Genomic DNA, 24,988 nt, shown 5'->3' with positions numbered 1-24,988 from the left:
GAAACATTTCTTCCATGAGTTTCCTTAAGCTAATGTATATTTGGATACAAACTCATGTTTCTGAGAAGAGATACGGATCAGGGCAGCACATAGCTTGTCTTTTGTCCTTACTTGTGGCAGACTAGCAGGAGGGGAGAAAAGCCAGATGGAACAGTTTTAGTTTTTTAAATATCAGAACAATCACTTCTTTTTCTTTTTGCACTAATGGAAGGTTAGAGAAAAGCTCTGTCAGAAAGGAGTTCAGTAACTCTAGTGCAAGGACTCGGCTTCTAAACTAAGAAAGGGAACCGCACAATACACTTGCTTTTATATTCCAATCCATTAAAAAGCACTTAAAATAATTGTTAAAGACCAGGCATAGACAAATTATAGTTCAAGTGGCGTGAAGATACTCAACAACAGGTAACAGCAGATTTAACTTAAAGCTCAGCATAATTGGACACACACTAAAGTACTTAACATTTTCAGCAATTTTTGAAATGTATTCAGCCTGAAAAACTGTTCAGCAAGTCCAGCTGCCTTCCATCAAACATGACCCTCAACTTTGCCACAGGCTCTTTAAAAGGCTCTTTAAAAAAATAATAATAAAGGAGGGACCAGAAGGAGGGGGTGAGATTCAAGGGCATTCAAATATTTTCAGTTTTATAACATGGCACTTTTAATAAACTTTTCAGTAGGTGTGCCATCAAAATCAGAAATGTTTGCAGTTCACATATGAGTGAGGAAGACTCAGGGCCCATGCTCAGAGTCCTCCTCTGTTTATTTATATAATATATATATCCCATCTTTTTTCCTGCAAGGAACCCCAAGTAGCTTATAACATCCTCTTCGACCTCCCTAGTTCATCTCACAGCAGAATGTAAAACAGGTTAGGCTAGTGAGCTTCATGGGTCTGGTAGGCTCAAGAGCTTCCTTTCTGGCATTTGATCCATTTCATACTTGGCCTTCTCTTTCTTCTGCTGCTTAGACCTTATCTAGCAGGACAGTCTTCTCCAGAGAGTCTTGCTTTCTCATGATATATCTGGAGTACATCAGCCTCAGTTTTGTCATTTTTACTGTCAGGGAAAGATCTAGGCCTCGCCTGATGAATGCTATTAATAAATATTACTCCCCACCACCGCCCTTTTCTATTAAAAAGGACCTAGAAAGCCCCTGGTTCACAATGGGCCTTTATTTCCCACTGCAGGCACAGCATCTTTCCCTGTATGCTCCTCCAAATGATAAGAGTTTAGCGGACCAAACACACGTTTTTCCCCTCTGTCCGTAACTTAGCATCCCTTCTGCCAAACACTCCTGAACAAGGAGCCGAGGCTGCCTTTGGACACCAAGGTAAATCCCAACCCTGGAGAATCTTGGCTTACAGCAGACAAGCTGTGCAGTGGAACCCAGGGCAGGTTCACACCTGCTTGGCTCCTCCTGCCAAGGCAACAAAGCAGAACCAGGGTGTTTCATGCATAGCCCGAAGCCGGGACCCTGGCCTATTTCTCCCAGGCCAGCCAGTGGTTAGTGCTGGACTGGGGCTTAGGGGATCGATCTCCGTTCTCATCCCTTCTTGGCCATGAAGCTCACCGGGTGGTTTTCAGGCAGCTGCTGGCCTTCATACTAACCTGCCTCACAGGTTCCTGTTGCAAGGATAAAAATGGGGAGAAGGACTATGAAAGCCACCCTTGAGCTTGGAGGAAGAACAATGCGATAATGATAAGAACAAAGTATAATTAAATCTGCTTTGTCTCACTACCTTGGATCCTAATAAACCCCACTGCCTTGAAGACCGTGCCAGAGGATACGAAACAGAGACTGGAGCGTGAAGAAGTAGCCATCTTCACTTCCCTGGATCAGATAAGCAAGGGACTGAGAGAAGGAATCAAGGTGGGAGATGGGAGAAAGGTCGCCACATGAGTAGGCTGGCCTGCGGAAAGCCCCATGTTGCTATGGTGGAATCAAGGTCAACATAGCCTTATATGGTAGTGTTTCTCCTCTCTCTTTCTTTCTGTGGCTTCTCTCTCTCCACTTGTTTCATTTTAGCTCTTGGCTCGGGTTAGATTCATTCCATTTTACACAAAGTTGCATGGATTGAACGCAATATTTCTCTTATGCATTTCCCTCTTGACATTGGAACAGTTTGTTGCTGCTGCTTTTGTAGTGGTTCAAATTGCTATATTTATGACTGGGCATTTGATACCTGCTTGTGAGCTGCCTTGTGCACAGCCCTGTGGATAAGCAACACACAGACCCAGCAGACAGATGACAAAGCGTAACACCCAGGATGTCGAAAGTACATGTGACTCTTGGTAGCATTCTCTTGTAACTGTGGTCTGACAACAAAATGATGCACCGACCTTGTTGAAGCAGGTCTGGGGGTGGGTGGGGGACAGCCTGGGACCCTGATGGATACCATCCTGAGTTCCACCATGGAAGGAAGGCCTGGTTTTAGGTCAGAGGTGCTGAACCTTAGACAGTGGGCCAAATCTGACCAGCTGGACTCAAATCTGGCCTCCTGGCATTCCCTGAGTGGCCATGCCCCCTTCCTCCAACTGCCTAACATTTGCTGTTTTTTTCCCCATTCTAAAAGTAAAAATATGTCTCCGAATGATCCTATGGCCCCTAGGCGTGGTTTGGGAGGCCATAGGATATTCCAGGTTCCCAGTTCCAGGCTCAAGGACACTGCTCTGACCTTGCAGCTGAGAGTTGGGGCTTTGCCTTCCTGCCCTCTCACACCTGGAAAGGAAAGAATCATGCTGGCTGCTGTTCAAGGTTGGAAAGTGACCCCCAGAGTGGAGAAATAGATTCAGTACCAGTTCAGTAAGTTCAATCTAGGGACATCTCCCAAATTCAAAGTTCTTTTAACCTTTTACAATCTCACAGCCACATCTCTCAGTATAAAGCTTGGGTTTCATCTGGACTCCTTCTGAGCAACTTTATATCTCCAGGGTCGGCTCCTAATTACTAACCATGGTTCAAAATCAGGTAACATCACATCTGCACCAACCAAACAAGCTCAAGAGGACATTGGCTAACCTGCACAAACCACCCAAACATAACATCCACACCTGTCCTAGGTGGACACTATTGGAGCTCTGTTCTCCAGTTAAAGAAAAGTTGCTTTCTAATGCAAGGATGTTAATTGTATACTTTTTGGGGGTTTTTTCTAAGCACAGAACTTAGTTATTGGAGCACTGTCAGCACTTAAAGGCAAACTATTCAAGGTACATTAAGAGAAAACCAATTACAGAGAAAAGCCATCTCCTACTGTATTAAAAAGCTCCCTAATTAATAGCATTCCAGGGAGACAACGAGCTACAGCAGTCTAAACGGTACCAAGCGTGCCCTGAAATTCTGCAAAAACCAATTAGAAAACACACAGATTTTGTTGTCAAGAACCAAACACACTTATTTTTTTAACAAGATACACCATCTAAACCCACTACCCCTTGAGTTCTTTTTAACAATTCTGTTTGGAAATAATTAGAGTACTGGCACCCAAGCACTGCCTTTCCCCCTCTTCATTTCACATTAAGTTAGACAAAAGTGTGCTGGGGTATGGGGGAAATTATTTTTCACAATATTCTTTTGCAGAAATCTTTGTTAAAAAAATAAATCTGGAGATAATGTTCACATGATTTTTGGCAGCCATTAACAAATTTAGGTAACGAGCTTTATTTTTTTTTTTTTTTTATTTCAGGCAGCCACGTTTGCAAAAACAGAAAAAAAGGCATGAAGAGTTTCAAGGCATGGAGAATCATTAGTACATTTTGAATGGAGTTGATATGATTTGCAACTCATGGTTATGAGCCCAAAACAATGACCAGCCAGTGCAAACCTTTACAACAGGTGGCTGGTATCCTTCATGTTCCATACTGACCACGAGGAAACGAAGCATGAAAATGCAGGGCAATTGCTTCTTAGGAAGCTGATAAAAATGTGCTTTCTTTTGTGCTGGCTGGCAAAAGAGGAGCAAATCATGCTAGCCCTCTGCTGTGGTGTTGCTGCGCAGATTGTGGAGGAAGAAACTTTTCTTCCTCTGCAGTTAGCATGGAAACAAAGCAGGCCAGGAATGCAGGGATGGAGTGATCCGACCTCTGCTGGCCTGTTTGCTTGCTTGCACGGAGCTCTGCATGCTTGCCTGCGATAAAGAAAAGGCTGGACCAGCCTGTCAAAATTGTAGCACTTTGGGCTGATGTGAAAATCCATAGGCCAGTGGCTCCCCATCAAGTACCATGCACTTCCAATGATTTCAGGTGGCAAGACTGGAAAAATGCAGCTGTTGCTTTCACGGGGGGCGGGGGGGGGGGCGGTGGCAAACAGCACTGGTTGGATTCCTAGACACATTTACTGAAGAGTAACCCAGAGAACCCAGTGGGGCCTCGTTCTAAGTAAACATGTACAGGACTGGGTTGTTTGATGACCGATGAGGCTTCTGGAGGAGCCATAAACGTTTTTGTGCCACTGTCCCATTTCACCGCACCCTTCCCCAGCAGTAATGCGCCCGCACAAAGTTTGCAAACTTGGTCCACTTCAGATAGCCTTTAGCGAGCTGTTGTGCGTCTACTGCCCTTTTCACAACCTTGCTACTTCTTCAGGTTTGCGTCCTATAAACTGGGAGAAGGAGCACCTTCTTCCCTATGTGCCTGCCCACCCCTTGAGATCTGAAGCAGAGGTCCTTCTCCAGGAGCCCTCTTTCAAGGAAATTAGGGGGGTAGCTACCCGGAAAAGGGCCTTTTCAGTGGTGGCACCCCGACTGTGGAACACGCTCCCCAGGGAGGTTTGCCGGGTGCCATCGCTTTATTCTTTTCGGCATCAGGCAAAGACCTTTTTATTTTCCCAATGTTAATAGTTAATTGGTTTTATCTTTGAGTTTATCATTATTTATCATATGCAGCGTGTTGTGTATCGCTTGTTGCATGTGGTTGTTTTGTTTTGTTTGTTTGTTTGTACGCCACCCAGAGACTTTTAGTATTGGATGACATATAAAAACTTTAAACAAACACTCCACCTAACAGGCTCCATGAATGCATCCAACTAGCCCACAAGATATTCAGCGCTCTTCACCCAGCAAGATGCTACAAATAGCAGGCTGTTGGGAGAATGGGGAAACATCAGCTAACAGCGATGTTCAGAATGTCATGGAGGTATTCACACAACATCTGGTCTACCGTGTCTGTGCACAAGGAAAACGTCAGGATGCACACAGCCAGTTTATAGCTTCAATGAGAATTCGAGTTCAGACAGTGAAGAGGAAGGGGTTCTAGAATGTCAGCCAACTACAGCATCAGATCAAGGCCAGGGAATGTCTGAGGAACGAGGAGTGCGGAGGGGAGGGCCAGCCAGCCCAGGGAATGGGAGAGAGCCCAGCCAGCGGTGGCGCTGGCAGCCGGGGCTCACAAGAGCCCCCATGGGCCAATGGGAGACCGGGGGAGGACTTAGGATCTGGCCAGGGTGCACGCCAGAGGTTGACTGGCCTGTCAGATATAGAGGTCCCTCCCCGGAAGAGGCGATGCTGATTGCCAGGAGACAACACAGGTGGGAGAGCCAGTTGATGGAGTAGGGGAGGTATCACAGCACCCCGCCTCTCAGTTGGCGTAGGAGGAAAGCTGTGAGTGGAGTGGCGACTGAGAGGTTTTAGAAAGCGCTAAATACTTCACTCTGGGTGGACTCATAAATGTGTGACAGCAGGAACTTGTGACAATAAAGCCTTGTGAAAAGAAACTCTGGAGTGGCATGAAAAGAAACTCGGGAGGAGGACCGTGCCTCACAACATAGCCCTTTTTCCCCCAGCGGGCTTTATGTAACACCTTTCCTGATGAAAATTGCTGCGGGTTTCTCAGAAGCTTGTCTGTGTTTCGTGGTGTTTAATTTGGTTCAGTAGAGGAATTAAACTCTATGAATCCTGGAGGTTTTTTTACGTCCAGCATGGCTGCCTTTCTGTCATGCGCATCGGAGTCAACTGAGTTGCATTCAGGGCAGCGGGTGTCCCCCAAGGCCACCCACCAATCTCAAATCATGCATGGCTAAAGGCATGAAAGGACATTACACGTTCTTCCCAAAAAAGGCCTCCGAAAAGGGAGGATCATACAGTAGCCCTCTACCCCCAGTCCCACCAGCCTGGCTATTCTCAGCCCCTTTTCCCCTCCCTCTTTTAGGACAGAGTTTCCCCTAGCCCCGTCCATCAGCAGTTTCCCTTGAATCTTAAAGCCTGCCTGGTCCCCTACTTCCCAGCTGCTCCAGGCCCACCCTCCTTGCTCGTCTCTGCATTAAGGTGGCTTTAGCCACATCACTGGACATAATTTCTTTACTTTCTGTGCTGTGGCAATACGTTGGTTGAGAGAAAATACGTAGCTGTCAAAATCATGCAGGGGCGTCTGTGGGGAGAAAAAGAGACCGGGCTGATGGCCCAGGTGGAGAGGGGCCCCTGGGAATGGGGAACATGGGGCAACGTCAACGAGCTGGAGGATCTCCTCATGGGCTGGCAGTACAACGGAGGTCTATTCTGCTGGCAGTCCTGAAATAAGATGCACTGCTCAGGCTGGTTGGCATCCATACGTGGAATGGGAAGGAGGCAGCCCCTTGTCCGTCATCTCAGGCAGCAAAATGTCTTGGACCAGCTCTGCCCAGGTTGAATGCACATCAGTTCAACCTCAGTTGTTGGGAGTGTTGACCAAATGGGCCATGTCCTGGTGAGCGTGTTCAGTCAACAGGAGTATCAATAGGTAGAACCTCCATGGGTTAAATCATGCAATCATTGACTCAGCACCAGACTTGGGGAAAACCTTCTTTTCTAGAAATCAGCATGTGCGCATCCTTGAAATGTAGCTGAGACTAATCAGGCACCATTCCAGAGACAGCCAGTTGGCCCTTGACAGATAATGGAGCTCAAACAAAGGGCAATTCACACCAGCCCATCCCATCCTCCTCCTCTTCTTTGTAATAGCACCCCATCATTCCCCTTTCTTTGGAGAATCTTCTTTGGTATGCAAGTGGGAAAGATCACACCATTGCAACTTTTTACTACTGCAACCTATTAGAAAGTGTTAACTATGTTACATGCAACCCTTTAATGATCAATGTGTAAAAGGGCTGAGAACTGCTCAGGTGCGCCATCTGGAATGGTTTGTTGGTGTCTGGTTATTCTCCAGAATAAATCTTTTAAAAGAAAACCTCCCCGTTGTGCATTTTGGGCACACGCACACCAGGATACGAACCTTTTGGTCAACAGGAGTGAGAAAGACAGTTGCTCTAGGCCATGGGTCCTCAAACTACAGCCCATGGGCCGGATCTGGCCCGCCATGCCCATTATCTGGCCTGCCTCACTGCGCTCATGCCAATTGCGGGCCGACTCCCGATGTTGAGATGAGAGACGTGGAGGTGTTTATTCTCAAGGCCAGACTCCCCAGGTGGGCAGGAAGCCATGCCCATTATCTGGCCTGCCTCACTGCGCTCATGCCAATTGCGGGCCGACTCCCGATGTTGAGATGAGAGACGTGGAGGTGTTTATTCTCAAGGCCAGACTCCCCAGGTGGGCAGGAAGCCTCTGGGAATAACCAAGATGTACAGTTCATGGGAGGGGGCTTGGAACACGGGGTTTTCTCAGAGACAGACGAAGCAGGTACAGCACTTGACCCCATGGTACACCGTCAACAGAGGGGGCAGCCCAATTAGAGGAGCAGCGTACAGAGAGGAGGCACGTTCGCTTTCAGAAGGTCCCTCCCAAAGGGACGGGACCCAGGCATGCTCATAAGGAGAGTTCCTGAAGGTGAATGTTAGATCGGGTTCAACAAACGGCTCAGTGCATGGTCAGAGATTTACTCTGGGTGTTTGTGCTTCAGCAAAAAGCTTTGATCAATAAAGAACATTTTGTGAGAAAGGTCTGAAGAGAGGAATCCCAGCTCACAACATAAATCCTGTAACTGCTTTAGAAAATCTTGGCCAATTGTCTGCTTCTAAAATTTAGTAGCAATGTTTCCAGTGTGTTCAGTTGGACGCAAATGTACAACTTGAGCTCTAAAACGGCTAGATAACAATGAAAGGGAGCCTCACATTTGACCAACCGGTTCTCTGAAGACGTAACTAAACTCACCTTCCCACTGGCCCGTCAGAACTAAGGTTCTGTTAATGACAATGTCAATCTCTCTGGCCCCAGCTTCCACTGCTAGCCGGATCTCCTCCAAGCGAGTTTTCAGAGCTGTCTGTCCGGCTGGGAACCCAGTTGCCACTAAGAATAGGGAAATTACAGTCCATCAAATGAATGCATCACGTGCCGATTCTGAGAACATCTGAAGGACACTAACTAGCCAGTATTGAAGCAAGCGGAGATTCCATAACAGACAGCAGCCCCCATCATCGCTGATCACCGGGCTTGGCTTCTCACAGTCTTTTATGGATATGGTGCTTTCAGCATAAAAAAAGTCAGAGGATCCAGGAGCATGCTGGGAAGAAGGATGGTGCTGTCTGGACCCAAGACTTACTCAGGTGGGGACTCCTTTCCCAGGGACACCCAATTTTAAGGGGTGATGCTCAGAGGTCAGGCCAAGCACCACGAATCTCCACTGGAATGCAGACCCACTGCATGGATATCAAGTAGGAGTTAAGGGCAGATGTGATCCCAGTATCCCATCATAGTTGGACTCTATCCCAGTCATAGTTAGACTCTATACCAGTTGTTGCTGTTGTTGGGGAAACCACTGGCCTTCCAGATACTGTTGGACTCCAACTCACATCAGCCCCAGATGGCCTGGCCAAAGGTCAGGGTTGATGGCAGTTGTTGCCCAAGAACAACCTCTGAAGAGTCACCGTACATTACGTGCCCAGTTGGGATGCATCTGCAGGGCAAAATGTGCATGGCGTCGGGTGTCGGGAAGTCTTCCTCTTTCCTTCCTAGAAGGATGGGGCTGGGGAGAGGGATGCTAATTTGACCAGGGAAGCAGTTGTGGGTTAGTCCTTACCCTACTACACCATGTTCTGCGTCAAAATGCACCCTGCTCAAGACCTGCTATTAGCATCACAACTAGGAGCATTCAAGATTCCTAGAGAATTCAAGGAGAATATGGATTCTCCCATGTCCCTCCTGGGACACTTTACCAGCAGCAGCAATTTAGACTGGGGAAAAGGTGAAAAATGAGGTGGAGAAGTGAAAAATGCATCATCTCCATTGGACTGCTTCCAAATTAGCCATCCCTGTGAACAACCCCATACCTCCCTTTTCATGTGTCATTTACCCCGAATAGAAAACACAGAATTATTTAAAATCGACATGCCGAATTTGGTTTCATGTATTCTGATCACAGGTTCTTACAGGTTTGAGTCTATTTGCATGTTGAAAAAAATGAGGGCAGCACATCGCACAAGGTCTCCCCCACAGCCCCCCAAAATGCTGTCAACAGGAAACACAGATAAAAAGCTTACCTGAAGCGACAGGGATGTCACAGCCGGCAGACTTGAGGGCCTTGACCGCATCAGCGACCCTGGCTGGATAGACACAAACGGCCGCAGTAGTGATGCCTGTGAAGGAAGGACAACCAAGTGTTGTGCATCTGCCATCTTGCTGCGCATCGGGGGGCCCAGCGGGATGTGCATGCTCGCCCATGCGCCCGGAGACACCGCTCCTGACATCAAGCAGAACGGTTTTAAATTAAACTAAATACGACCACTGCTATGATCTGGGAGGCAGGCGTGCCGCAAAAGAAAAGGGATGTGACCCCAGAGACATTCTGTGAAAGTAAATATGGCAAGAGGTTATTTATTATACATTTATTATTTATAGATTAATTTGTTTAAAAGCTGCCCGTTAGCATCTGGGTGATTTCTGGGTGATTATTGCCCTCAGCTTCATTTAGTAGTGTGCCGAGTCCCTCAGAAAAAAGGGGAAAAGAAAGCTGTGGATGAAGTGGGGGTGAGGGAAAAGTTTTGCCTGTGTGGTGTGGTGCATGTTTTTAATTATTTCACATGTGATCTTTGCATGTGTTGTTTTAGTTTAATTGTTTTCTGGCCACCTTTAAAGGTAAAACCCTCTATGTTTTAGCATGTGTTCTGGATGGCTGTTTCTTTTCTTTTAGACTCACCTGTTTACCTCCCGAGAAGTGGATGTTTTGTGACTGCCTCCATGGCAGTCATTTTGCAAATGTGAAGCCCCCCGGCAACCATTTTGTGAGCGTGCTCACAAAACTCTACGGAAGTTCCCAGTGCGCCCATCGGCACCCAAATCTGTAAATCTTGTCCAGCATATGCTCCAGTAATTCTAGTTCTTAACCACATCAGGGTGGGGCTTCTATCAGGAAACGTGAGGTCTTTTTCTTCACATTTGAAGGAAGAAAATGACAAAGTTTTTAGCTTATATTAATTTATTATGTTATGATTACATTTTTATACTGCCCATAGACAAAGCTCTCTGGGCAGTTTATAACATTAATCAGAATCATGCACTCAAGTCACCCATTCCAATTCTGACCAGGCCTGACTCTGCTTAGCTTCTAAGGTAAGGCAGTTCTGCTCGACAGGATCTTGGTGGCACCAGTGCAGACGCTCTTGAAAGATGTGGAGAATTTTGATTCGTTTCAGCTTGCAACAGGGCCTGATACGGCCCCTGCTGTCCTGAGGATGGTCTCTACTGGGACAGCATTGGAAAGGAGCAATCTATTTGCTCCTCACAGCATCTATGGGTATAATTTGAAGTTACTGAATCCTTATCACCCCAAGGTTTTAGTAGAAAACAATCCAATGGCAGAGGTCAAATGGAGAAAGCAGAAACACCAAAAGCTCACACCTTGGCCAGATATGCGTTAAGTGACCAGAGCCAAGCTTTCCCAAGTGTCAAGTACAGTCTGCAATACCTTTGTCATGCATGTCCAAAGCTTGCAAGAGATCTTCTCTGATGGGATGTTTGGCTTTGTAGCACAGCCTGCAGACGTTAGAGGGGGTGTCATCGCCCGAGAGGGTGGTGAGATCGATGCAGGTGACAGCTCTCAGGAGCCAGGCTGCCTTTAGCAACAAGAACAACTTGTTAGAAATCGCCCTCCCGGGTTAGCTGTGGGGCTACCAGCCATGTGGGGCAGAGCAGCCTAATTCAGAATGATTCTGTGGCTCTTACAATACAGGTTTTAACTTGTTCAGTTCCAGTGTCATATTGTAGAAATTTCTTGTAAATCCATCCTAATAAATTATCTTTTTGCTCAACTTTTTAAATTCCATTGGCTCTCTTATGAGGCCTCCTCCCATTTGAGTTTCCTTTCTCAGTCTTAAAAGAAACTGAAAATAGAGAAGCCATAGAAAAGTTCCTGCTTTCACTGCACAAATGACATTTTAATTTAAACTGTTAGGGTGCAAGCCATGCTGACAGGGAATACCAGGCACTGTAGAACTTTTTTCTACCTAGATACACAGAGGATTGTGCCCTTAAACAATGAACTACAATGACTGTGGGATTGTTGGGGGGTATACTAGTTTTATTTTCCTCCTGCAGAGGAGGGCAGGATGTGTTTCAACAGAGCGAAGCTCAGGGAACAAAGGTTCCATTTGGATGCCAGGAAGCACTTCCTGACAGTTAGGACCCCGAGGGTGTGGAAAGGGCTTCCACAAGAGGTCGTTGAGGCCCCATCGGTGAGGGTTTCAAGGATAGGCTAGACATGCACATGGTGGGCATGTCGTGAGCGGAGCCGGCTGGAGCTGGGGGTCAGACTAGATGGTCCAGGAGGCACCTTCTGATTTGCTCTGTTTGTGTTCCTATATTTCTATATTGTTATTGTATTTTTTGAGTTTGAGCTTACACAGTAAGTTTCTGCTAAGAATGAATTTCAATGTGGGTGTCCCTATTCCTAACCTGACTGCTCTAACCATTATACCACATTGACTCTTGAAGAACAATATCCACAAGCCAAGTCAGCATAGTGAAGCCATGATTCAGAATTAAGAGTGCTGAAGCCCACTTAGATGCGTGTACTCTGACTGGGTTAATACAGAGCAATAACCCACAAAAATGAATATTGGTTAAGTGTGGACTGTTATTGAAACATGGTTTATCATGTTAACTGTACTAATAAGCCATGGCTTGGTAACCAAAAACAAGAGAAGCCATAGTTTGTTGTTGGCTTGTGAACTGTGGGTTGTTCAGCATGGTTTGTTATCTCATCTGGATTTAGACAACACAATTATCCACACTTCAGTAACAACCCATGATACAACAACAAACCATACTCTGGTTATTCTGTTGTCTGAACCCAGTAACTGTTTTTGATTACATACTAAAAACACAAAAGATCTTGCAACCGCTAGTAACAAGCAGTAAAACAAAATGTCACTGGTAAAGACATGGCACAGAGGCACTCATGTTATATGTGGGCTACTTTAAAAATAAAGGAGCAAGATGATTGCTTTTGAAAAGAGGACTGCCCATGAAGCAGAATTCTGAGAGCATGTCTCTTTCCTTTTCTCTTTCTAGTAAATCAAAACAGAAGGCTTCTGAAATAGACTTTTATTGGAACCAGGCAGGGTTTTTCCAGTACTGAGTTCTTCATAAGAAAATTGTTCTCAAGTAACACCACTCAGAGTAAAATTCTCTAGTTTGTGGAAGCAGCTTTTGCCCATGTGAACAACTGATGCCAAACTGAAGACCCCTTCCACCAGTCCTTTCCCAAAAAGGCTTGACTTCACCCTCAGGGACAATCTGCTACTCATTTAGCTTGACACCAACTCACTGGTAAATGAATTCACACTCTTCCTCCTCAGATCTTCCCTGTTGTATAGGATTTCCCCTGAATCTGAGACGCTTTGGTTCTCAGCAGCTGTCTGACAAATCTCACTTGTTAACCCTGCCATTTCTGTGCCACATTCCAGTCCTCCTTCTCCATCTAGTTGACATTCTGAGCCTGAACTTTCTACCTGAGAATGCTGTACTTTGAGAGAAATAAGCTCCATCTCTATGCAGAATAAATGTGACAGTTTAGATAATGCATACTCCTATCACTCACAAATACAGATTTAATGAATTTCTGCTTTGACCAGTCTGGAAGTGTCACCTTTGCCCATCGAGAAACTTGTTTGGATAAAGAAATCATCTTTTACTAGCCCATCATGGATGTCCTTTAGTAATTTATTTTTTGATGACAACATTGGCAAGCCACATCTTTTAAACGTATAGACATCTCAAATGAAATTCACTATTAAAACAGACAAAGGAAGAATGGCTATTTTAGATGCATGAGAGCAGAATACCAAAAAAGGGGGGCTTACCTGCCAATTCTTTTTCACAGCCCGTTGCATTTGGATTTGTGCTGCACGCCTCAGAATGGCTGGCTGATTCACCCGAACTTGAGCAAGCCAGCTGAGTTCTAGAGGGGGAAAATGCCCAGTTATCTTCAGCACCTACTATCTGCTCCACAGTCTTAAAACCCAGGAAACTGTTTTGATTGGACAAATGTGGAAGTGTGGTTCTTATCACCTAGCATGAAAAGTCAATACAGAATACAGAACCCTGCTTTACCCAGTGCTCAGGGATACTAGATCTGTCTATCCCAGGATCGAGGCTGGCCATGAAACCATTTCTGCCCCAGCCTTCTATTGTAAAAACAGCACTCAAAGGAGATTACAACTTATTAGAAACAATAAATTATATCAGCACTGCTAGAAGAGGGCTCTCCGCTCCCTCCCTGAGATATTCCTCTAGGTCACATGTGTGTATACACACACATACATGTGTGTATACACACACATACATGTGCATCTGTGTGCATGCATGTGCTCCCTGATGCAGTGCCACATCCAGTGGTCCAGCAGTTCCAAAAGGTTGTATATGCTGCAGTTTGGCATTACATCCAAACTAGTGTAATTACATCCAGCTAGTGCGATTTCACTTGGTTTGTTTGGGGGCTTAGTGCAAGGTCCGCTTAAAAATAATAGATATAGGGAAGCATCAAAACCAGAAATAAAATCCAGTCCTTTCTTTTTCCATTGTATTGTACTGCACTCTTTGGTACTGAATTGTACTTTAAGAAACGGGAGTGATTTGTTCAATCTTAGAATACTATTTCTATTGGTATGAGATACAGTTGAGTACCAACATAGCAGGAGTTTTTTTTAATTGACCTTGGGATGGGAAAGCCATGGTCTTTCCGATGATGAACTTCAGCCTCTCTCAGCCTCTGCCAGCATAGCCCATGGGCAAGAAATATGGGAGGTGCGATACAACATCAATTAGAAGGTCGTATGTTGCCTATCTTTGGCCTACAGATACAGTACATTGATCTAATATTTATTTCAACATTATTGATGTGATTTTTTTTTTAAATGAACCATTAACAAATGGCTTCAAGAGCTGAACAGGGTTGTCATGGAAAATACATCTTGAAGAGTTTTCTTTCACAGGGTCACCGTAAGTTGATGGCACATAACAACAACAAACTCCTTCATGGATCACTGCCTTGTCGTGGTGAAGGGGCTTGCGTAGCTCAGTGAAGCTATGAGCTATGCCATGCAGGGCCACCCAAGACGGACAGGTCATAGCAGAGAGCTCTGACAAAACGTGATCCACTGGAGAAGGAAATGGCAACCCACTCCAGTATCTTCGCCATGAAAACCCCATGGACAGTACCAAAAGGCAAAAAGATATGACGCCGGGAGATGAGCCCCCTCAGGCTGGAAGGTGTCCAATATGCTACTGGGGAAGAGCAGAGGGCTAGTACTAGTAGCGTCAGAAAGAATGAAGTGACTGGGTCAAAGCCGAAAGGACACTCAGTTGCTAATGTATCTAGTGGTGAAAGGAGAGTCTGATGCTGCAAAGATCTATACTCCATAGGAACCTGGAATGTAAGATCCATGAATCAAGGCAAGCTGGATGTGGTCAAACAAGAGATGACAAGACTGAACATCGACATCTTAGGAATCAGTGAACTAAAATGGACAGGAATGGGTGAATTTAATTCAGACGAACATCAGATATAGTACTACAGGCAAGAATGTCTCAGAAGAAATGGAGTAGCCTTCATAGTCAGTAAAAAAGTAGGAAAAGCAGTACTGGGATACAATCTCCAAAATGACAGAATGATCTCAGTTCGAATCCAAGGCAAACCATTCAACATCACAATAGTCCAAGTCTATGCCCCAACCACTGGTGCTGAAGAGGCTGAAGTTGACCAGTTCTGTGAAGGCCTACAACACCTTCTAGAATTAACTCCAAAAAATGATGTCCTTATCATCATGGGAGATTGGAATGCTAAAGTAGGAAGTCAAAAGATAACCGGAATAACAGGCAAGTTTGGCCTTGGAGTACAAAATGAAGCAGGGCACAGGCTGGTAGAATTTTTTCAAGAGAATACGATGGTCATAGCAAACACTCTTTTCCAACAACCCAAGAGACGACTCTACACATGGACATCACCAGACAGTCAACACAGAAATCAGATGGACTATGTGCTCTGCAGACAAAGATGGAGAAGCTCTATACAGTCAGTAAAAACTAGACCAGGAGCTGACTGTGGCTCAGATCATGAGCTTCTGGTTGCAAAATTTAGGCTTAAGTTGAAGAAAGTAGGGAAAAGCACTAGGCCACTCAGGTATGACCTAAATCATATCCCTGATGAATATACAGTAGAGGTGACAAATATATTTGAGGAATTAGATCTGATAGACAGTGTGCCTGAAGAACTATGGACCGAGGTTCGCAACATTGTACAAGAGGCAGCTACTAAAACCATCCCAAAGAAAAAGAAATGCAAGAAAGCAAAATGGCTGTCTGAGGAAGCTTTACAAAAAGCTGAGGAAAGAAGGGAAGTGAAAGGCCAGGGAGAAAGAGAAAGATACAAACAATTGAATGCAGAATTCCAGAGAACAACTAGAAGAGGTAAGAATGCCTTCTTAAATGAACAGTGCAAAGAAATAGAAGAAAACAATAGAAGAGGGAGGACCAGAGATCTCTTCAAGAAAATTGGAGATATGAAGGGAACATTTCATGCAAAGATGGGCATGATAAAGGACAAAATGGCAAGGACCTAACAGAGGCAGAAGAGATTAAGAAGAGGTGGCAAGATTACACAAAAGAACTATACAAGAAAGAGTTCAATGTCCCTGATAACCACGATGGGGTGGACACTGACCTCGAGCCAGACATCCTGGAATGTGAAGTCAAATGGGCCTTAGGAAGTCTGAGCAACAACAAAGCTAGTGGAGGCGACAGTATTCCAGTTGAGCTATTCAAAATCCTAAAAGACGATGCAGTAAAAGTGCTACACTCAATATGCCAGCAAATTTGGAAAACTCAACAGTGGCCACAGGATTGGAAAAGGTCGGTTTACATTCCGATCCCAAAGATGGGCAGTGCCAAAGAATGTTCAAACTACCGCACCATTGCACTCATTTCACATGCTAGCAAAGTTATGCTCAAAATCCTACAAGCTTGGTTCCAGCAGTATGTGGACCGAGAACTACCAGAAGTACAGGCAGGATTTCGAAGAGGGAGAAGAACTAGAGATCAAATTGCCAACATACGCTGGACCATGGAGAAAGCTAGGGGGTTCCAGAAAAACATCTACTTCTGCTTCATTGACTATGCTAAATCCTTTGATTGTGTGGATCACAACAAATTGTGGCAAGTTCTTAAAGAGATGGAAGTACCAGACCATCTTATTTGTCTCTTGAGAAACCTATATGGGGGTCAAGAAGCAACAGTGAGAACTGGACACGGAACCACTGATTGGTTCAAAATTGAGAAAGGAGTTCAGAGAGGCTGTATAGTGTCGCCCTGCCTATTCAACTTATATGCAGAGCACATCATGAGAAAGGTGGGGCTAGATGAATCACCAGTTGGAATTAAGATTGCTGGAAGAAATATCAACAACCTCAGATATGCAGATGATACCACTCTAATGGCAGAAAGTGAAGAGGAACTAAAGAGCCTCTTGATGCAGGTGAAGGAAGAGAGCACAAAAGTTGGCTTGAAACTCAACATTAAGAAAACTAGGATCATGGCATCCAGTCCTCTCACTTCCTGGCAAATAGATAGGGAAGAAATGGAAGTAGTGACAGATTTTATTTTCCTGGGCTCCAAGATCACCAAAGACAGGGACTGCAGCCAAGAAATTAAAAAATGCTTGCTCCTGGGGAGGAAAGCTGTGGCAAATCCAGACTGAAAATGAAACTCAAATACTTTGACCACCTAATGAGGAGGAAGAACTCCCTGGAGAAGAGTCTAATGCTGGGAACAATTGATGGCAAGAGAAGAAGGGGACGGCAGAGAATGAGGTGGCTAGATGGAGTCACTGAAGCAGTCGGTGTGAGCTTGGGTGGACTCCGGGAGATGGTGGAGGACAGGAGGGCCTGGAGGAATGTTGTCCATGGGGTCGCGATGGGTTGGACACAACTTCACAACTAACAACAACAACAAAATGAATTGATTTTTGTTCTGAGTTATTGTCTTGTTATTCCCCAGTTCAGATGCTGCCCTGAATTGCTGTGGGCACAGTTTCCTGTGAAAAAATCGCATACAAATAAACTGAGGTTGACAAGGGAGGATAATGGCAAAGGTAGCTATCACATTCCAAAAAGGATATAACAGAGCTGGAAAAGATGCAGAAAAGAGTGGACTTTTTAACACGAAGTAATGGGGGAAATGATAAGAAGTGTACAGAATGATGCACGATGGGGAGAAATTAGCTGGAGAACAGTTTTCCTTCCCCTCTCGTATTGATTCATTTCATATTATGAATCTTTTACATTAAACACATTTCTAAGCAATGCGTCAAAACAAGTCTTCATGGAGATGACAAATTTACTTACCTGGAAATATCTGTTAGAAAAATCATGCTTTTTGCTGGCATCAAAAAGCCAAAATGGTGGTGCCTAATTTGTAGAAGTAGGGACTTCCAGAAAGTGGGCACAGTGCCACTAAAGGCCCTATTCCAAGGACTAAACCTCTGGAATCTTGCTTCTGCCACCAGGAGGGTATCTCCAGATAGATGGAGCAACTCAGCGAAGGATCAGGTGTTCCCTTAAGCATCCTGATCCTGACTTGTTTAGGGGTGTGTAAATTCTGGCTCAGTAACAAATAGTAAGTACACTATGCTCCCTCAGCATCGGTGTTCTATCCTGGCAATATGCTGCTTATATTACCAGGATGAGTTCAGAATTCTGCACCAACCTAAAGGGCAGCCCCACTTCAAGCACGTTGCAATAACGCAAGTTTATACATGGACCACACCAGATCCAGAGTCATCCCATGAAGCCAATGGGTGGAGAGATCCAGGAGAGATAATAGGAAGTAATTCTTTACAGTTACAGAATTCCCTCCATAAGATGGGGCAATGACCACCAGTTTGGATGGCTTTGAAAGGAGATTAGACTAATTCATAGAGAGGGCTACCAATGCTGACTAGCCCCATGGCTACCTCCAGTATGACAGACACCATGCCTTTGAAAACCAGTTGCTTGACAACCTGCATAGGAGGGTGCTGCTGTATTCATACCCTGCTTTAAGGGCTTCTTATGAGCAAGTGGTTGGCCATATGGAAAACCAATTAATTAGATCAGCCTCTGGTCTGATCCAGCAGGGTTCTTATGTTTTTATATTCATTTAATGTAAGTATGCAAACATATTCTTAATCACCTGTCCAGATAAAACAGTGCAAGCCATTTGGGGAGAAGAGGTTGGGTACAAGGAAAGGAAAATGGAACTCATCCATTTACAAAAAGGTAAACTCTTGGTCATGTTTTACTTACTGTTAGTAAGAAGCTATTAACAAGCTTCATTCCTCCCTTTTAAAGTTATTTTCAAGGCAAGGGTGTTTTCTTACATATGTTATTTCCTTGTAGGAAAAAGCACACACACAAACATTCACACGGCTACCCCTTGTGAGTTGCTCATACAGAGTTGCCCTTTCTAGGCATACCCAGGTCAGAGATCTGGATAAAGAAACTCCACATCTATGAATCATCTGGAGTGTCTGCCGAAGGAAAACAACGTGTAGATTAATTTAAATTGGAGTGTGAATACTACTTTTTAAATATATCATCTGCGCCATCTAAATATTCATGGAACTTCAGGGATACAAGTAATTAAAGTGATTAAACTACAGCTAATTAGCCAACTTTCCTTAACTCTTCTCCCCTGGAATAATTTTTTTTCTTCCTCTGATGATCAGTTGAAAATTGTATTTAGAAGTTTCACAAGAGCCATTTTTGGGGAAAAATATCAGGCTAATTTGCCTATTGTGCCTTAGGGTATGAAGAGGCCAGGATTGGGGATGGGGGGAAGCAGGGGACAGTGCCCCCCCCCAAGCAGGCAATTTAATATTTTTTACAGCTAGTATATGTGTAAATCATCTGCTGGAGGGGGACAACTGCCCCCTTCTCCCCCCACCCCACCCCCGTATATAGAACTGGGTATGAGAGCCTATTTGGTGTATGGTAAAGACAGAAGCATACTAATAACAGGACTTTGAACACAGTTGCTACAGCGTACATGTAAATTCAGTTAATTGGTGTAAAATGATAATGATCTATTCAGTAATAGCTCAGGAAATGTTTGTCCAAATTGCTGGGCATGTGGACAGTTCACATCTATCCTGGTAATATGTCCACAGATACCTTTTCAGCCGTTTAGTAGCATCTTGGTAGTCCAAGACGGGGCTCTACAACCATTTGGTTCAATGAGCATACCTGGAATTTTAAGAGAATGTTGTGGTAGCACTTAAAAATTGGCTGGATTCAGGGCGGATAGAAGGAAGTCCTTCTTCACACAGCGTGTAGCTGAACTATGGAATTCCCTTGGGCCAGAGGTCATGACAGGCAATAATTTGGATGCCTTTAAAAGGAGAATGAGTCAATTCATGGAGAAGGCTATCAGTTGCTACTGGTCCTTATAGTTACAGGCAATCTCCACTATCAGAGGCAGAATGACTACAGATACCAGTTGCTGGGGAAGTTGGGCAGGATGGTCCTGTTACACTCGGGTCTTGTTGTGAGTTTTCTGTGAGCAGCTGACTGGCCATGGTGTGCATAGAATACTGGACTGGACAGACCTTGCTCTGATCCAGCAGGGCTCTTATGCTCTTGTTTTGCTGTGTGTCAGGGATGGACTTGTCCATCTTAGGAATTATTTTATTTATTTATTTATTTATTAAAACATTTTTATGCCGCCCCATTCGCCGAAGCCTCGGGGCGGCTTACAACAATTATCTTATGAATGGGCATGGCCTGCAGATTTCTTAGAAGCAAACTGATGAAGCTAAAAGAAAAGTTGGCCAAGGACACGGCAGAGGTAGGGGTCTGCACTCCAAAACACAAAAACTATCTTTTGAACCCAAAGATGTTACTAGGAGCTAGAGGGAAGATCTCTGATGTGCAGTGCACCAGCTTCTCAATTCAAATAAATCTGAAAATGTTGAGAAATGGAAAGTATCAGAAGGGGAGAAGAGGCTAGTGGGAACCAGGAGTGGCAAACATGGGTACCAAATTGGAGACTCCAGGCCATGCTGGTGTCTGCCTCACATGTAATTTACAAAATCCTGTATAGCTCTGTAGAAAGGGGGCAAACATCCTTGCTGTGTCACTGAATCCGACTCTTCCACCTCCAAGATCCCAGAACTGCCTGCATGAGATAATAGCTTCCAAAGGCAGCTTCTGTCTGCCAGCAGGGCAGAATACAACACATCCAGCTAATGGGAAGAGCTGAAATGTTGAACAGGCTGTGATGAGCTAACACTCATCCATATGTGGTTATCTGGTCCTGTAGGCAATACTTTGGGGGATTTTGTCTTAGGATTGTAGACAGAATGGTATTGCCCACAATGGTATTGTAACTGCATGGGTGAAGTCCAACACCTCTTTAGATACACAAATGCCCTAAAAGTCCCAGCATGCCACAGCCAGTAGGACTTTTGTCTAAACAGGGTTATTTTCTAAGAAACTTACACTAGCAATTCTGTGAATACTTTCAATCAGCCAAGAGAGTTCTTTTGGACTATTGGTTGTGGAAAATAAGTTTAATAATAAATAAGAAAATACTCTCCAAATAACAAACCCACAAGGCCATTTTTACTTCTTCTTTCTTGGGGAGGGCAGCAGTAGCAAAACCGACATATTAGAAGGGTCTCCCAAACCCTATGTCGATGTACATTTAATTACAGATAAAATAATCAGGTGTGATTCCAGAAGAACCAGTTAGAGAAAGTGAAGGAAGGTGGGATAGAAAGGTCATCAACAGGGCCACAAGGATTGAATTCATTCTATATTCTCAAAGCAACGCCATTATCTGAGTTCCCCTCCTTATGAAGCCTAAAAAGCACCAAAAGAAATATCCGCAGGCTTCAGCACACAGGAGGCTTCTGATTCTGCTAACTCTCCAGGTGCTCCTTGCATCAGAACAACACGTAGCCCAGGTGGGTTGAGTGTGCCGAATCTCAAACCTGGGAGGCCCAAGTTCAGTCCCCAAGTTCAGCCAGAACCTCACTGAGGGTCCTGGGGCCATTCTGCTTGCTCTCAGCCTAGGCCTCCTCACAGGGCTGTTGTGATGGAAATGCTGCCTCTGGTGCGCTGGGAAGCTTGGGAATGGAGGGAGCGATGGAAACGAAATGCACGTGCCGGTCAGGTATAACGGGATGGTGTGGCAGGGCTGCAGCACTGAAGGCAGGTGCTGAAAAAAATCTAGGGCTCAGACCCACAGGCCCAAACCCGCGCCATTTAATTCCCATGAGCTCCAATCTCTCTGTGTGCGTGTCTGTTTCCCAAGCACACCCCTATGCAGAGTGGAGCTTTTGTTTTCGGGGGGGGGGGGATCCCGGCAGAAGACTCAGGGCGGGTCGCAGCAGGCCAGCCCATGCCGTGAATCAGAGGCGTTGGGGACTCTCTGGGCCCCTGGACCGTTTCTACACCCACGCACAGGGGGGTGGGGGGAGAGGGCAACGGGCCTCCCAGAGTTTCGGGGCTCCCGCCTCCTCACCCCCCGCTCAAGGCAACGATCCGGCTGCCAATCTACTGGCTCACGGGGCGGATAAAGTCACCGTCCCGCCGAATGAATCTGCAGACAAATGCAGATGAGCCGCCGCGCCGAAACGGCTGTCGCCCCAACAAAGCCCGCCTCGGCTGCCTTCGTCTTACCCAACTCCGTCCCCGGGTTGCGAGAAGCCATGATCTCAGCAAAAGCCAAGCCCGTATCTCTTCCAGGGCGAGGTACGTTCAGCGCTTCCTGGTTACGCCTCTTCCATTTTTCCTCCGCTTCCCCTTCCTGCCATCTCGCCACCTGCACGAACCTCCCAGTGCAAGTGTTTTGCTCAGCTTTGCGATTGGCAATTTTATGTTGTTGCGCCCCCCCGCCCCGTCTTCAGCTGCCCAAAGAGCCGGGGTTGTGGGGGTGGAGGGTCGCTCGAACCGTTTGGCCAAAGGCCAACACCAGGATTGCAAACCTAGGTCCATTTACCAGGGAGTAAATGGGAGTACTGTACAGTGTTTTCAGTTATTTGGCATCAAACCATAATTTGAACTGCCTAGCAAGTAGAAAACACCTTCAAATAAAGCTCTGTGCTCTGGGCAACTCTCTAGAATAGATTGTCCTCTGCAATGTAGGAAAATTATGCAGCCTGAAGATGCTTCAGGTAGTATTGCAGGTCTACAATTCTATGTCCTTACTTAGAACTAAGCCTTGTTCAGTGCAGAGGCACTGAAGACACCCCCCTAGAATTCCACTGTTAATCTCTAGTCAAAAGCAAGCATCATTAAGGTTCCTGGAAGTTACCTCAATATATTAGGTTGTTATGGTGCGACACTGTATTTTTGCACATTCTGCAACATTTTCATCACAAATCTAAGCAGTCATTTCTATCCATGCACAGTCATGTACAAGCCTGCCTGACACTTCATTTTATTCTGCAGTTAGCTTTCCTATTTAGCCTCCCAACAACCCTGCAAGACAGACTAGGCTGAGAGTGTGATCTGGTCCAAGGCCATGGCAGAACAAAGATTTTAAACTCTCTCCTATATTCAGTCACCATAAATAAGGTTTCTTGGAAGGATGCATTTGAAGAGTGGTATTTTCTAAAGGCTAATGAAGGTACCAAGAACAATCATATTTGTGTCTACTTAGAAATCCTATGGAGTTCAATTGGAATTAATCCCAAATGTGCACAGGAGTGTATTAAGATCACAACACCTACTAACTTTAAAAGTCAGTAGGATGTAATAGTAGAGTTTCAGAAGAGGACTGGGGGAACCAGTCCTTTCAATCTAGCCTACCTCAGACAGCTGTGAAGGTTTAAAACAAACTAAAAGTGGAGGATCAGGTATGGGTTTTTGGGGGAGCCCAGGGCAGCAAGGCTGAATGCAATCAGCACTTCAGCAGACCCAACTGCTGCCTCTTTTATAACAGGGTTTGCAACAGTTAGCCAGAGTTCCTTTTTAACCTCCTGGAAAAGAACAGAAAAATCCAGTTTGTTTTAAGCAGAACTGTGCTAACTGAAGGTGACTACAGAAATTTAGTCTTTATTTTCAGAACCCTCCTACTCCATGTGCATTAGCTTTCTCCAGCTTGCCTGAGAAAATGCACTGAAGAGCACCAGGTGGGAGAACTGACTTGCTTAATCTTGAATGGCTGCTGCCACAGACTTCGCCAAGACAAGTCCTGCTGAACGCAATGCACACTCTGCCCAACAAAAACTCTTGCCAGGAATGTATTTATTAGACCTTGTCACACAACTGCTTTTCTCCCTAATGAATGTGTTAACATTGCTGCATGTGAGTCTGAGCCTATACTTTTGTATGTAGAAGTGAGCCTCATGGAATTCCCATGCTAGGTATAAATGGGACCGAGGCCTTGAACAGCCTGTTGCTTTTCTGTGTTATGGCAGAGATCCCAGATGTGTCCCATTAACTGCTGCTTGGACTGAGCTTTAAGCAGGACAATACTTTGAGCTTCGTTGCACCACTAAGCTCAGAATACATACATTTCTCCTTCCACAAATACTGCACTCAACAGTTTCTCCGAATTCAGCCCTTTCTCAACAGTCTCTTCTTCATGGATAATAATGAAGTCAACATACAGCCATTGCCTATAAGGAATGGATCCTGTTATAGGGCTGGTAATGCAATATAGACATTTCAGATGTGTCGGTGGTCTCTTAAAAAACCAGGAGCATCATGTACTCATTTTCTCTTGCTCATTCTCACATATACGCACAGCAGCATCCACAGGGGCCAGGTACTGGTGGCCCCCTCCATTTGTATGCATAGCTGTGAGTCCGCATAATATACTTGGCTTGTTGAACCTCTCAGATTTTTAATCCAAACACTGCAACAACAACAGCACAAATGGCAAACTGTGGGTTTAGAGATGTTAGCCAGACAGTCAACTGGCCACATACTGACTTCGCTTACAGTATCATCTCATTACATGCTTAGGCACCATGCAGGCCATTTTTGAATGGCGTGGTTGAAAATGAATCAGTTTTTAGAAGCTTTTGCTATTATAAATGCCATACATTTCAGAACAGAAATATTGCTGGATGAAGGACCACGAACATGTGTGTGTGTTCTGAAATGTACTCTAATAGCCTTTTTCCTTAGATAAACCAATGAACAGTATTTCATCAAAAGCTCTTTCCTTATTACAACACAAACATGTTAAATAATCCCCCACTATGCAACTAATGGTGTACCAGGTGGCTGTATTTATACCCTCTTATTGGTGGGAGGAAATAAGGCAGCATGAGCCAAACAAAATGTAAAAGGACTGTGCCACATAACAGATGGAAACATTATTGTATCTGTAACTAAGCAGGCACTGTAAGCATAAGCTACACAATCAGCTGAATCACAAGATGTAGCCTTGGCGGTTTCATCTTAACTTGAGGTGGAGTGCACTTCACTACTTCTCATGCAAAAAGAGAGTATCTACAGAAATACAGCATGAGGAGGTGAAGGGATAATTTCCCCCTCCCCGACACTATCATTTTCCATTGTTACTTTTCAAACATCTTGTCAAAGTGGCACAGACCAACAAGGATTGCCTGTGAGTTACCTGCTT

The 24,988-nt window shown here is 45.0% G+C and overlaps 1 protein-coding gene across 2 annotated transcripts in view; it reads right to left on the bottom strand.

The window, feature by feature from the left end:
* Positions 1-22,178, bottom strand: part of DERA (deoxyribose-phosphate aldolase) — a 51,935-nt gene extending 29,757 nt beyond the window's left edge. The window contains exons 1-5 of one of the 2 annotated variants that reach the window (XM_044455675.1): positions 22,072-22,178; positions 13,219-13,316; positions 10,824-10,971; positions 9,400-9,495; positions 8,075-8,209 (exon numbers count right to left, since the gene is read on the bottom strand). In XM_044455675.1, coding sequence (XP_044311610.1) covers positions 8,075-8,209; positions 9,400-9,495; positions 10,824-10,971; positions 13,219-13,316; positions 22,072-22,102 — 508 coding nt within the window. In that variant the 5' untranslated portion in view covers positions 22,103-22,178. Of the gene's footprint in view, positions 1-8,074; positions 8,210-9,399; positions 9,496-10,823; positions 10,972-13,218; positions 13,317-19,560; positions 19,585-22,071 lie in introns of those variants that run through there. The other variant, XM_044455676.1, reaches the window with a different exon arrangement.
* Positions 22,179-24,988: the final 2,810 nt, after the last annotated feature.

The sequence above is a fragment of the Varanus komodoensis genome, unplaced genomic scaffold (genome assembly GCF_004798865.1).
Source record: "Varanus komodoensis strain SLA01 unplaced genomic scaffold, ASM479886v1 scaffold8, whole genome shotgun sequence".
NCBI classification, from domain to species: Eukaryota; Metazoa; Chordata; class Lepidosauria; order Squamata; family Varanidae; genus Varanus; species Varanus komodoensis.
Note: the sequence above shows the minus strand (reverse complement) of the source record. Positions and strands in the feature narration are given on the sequence as shown.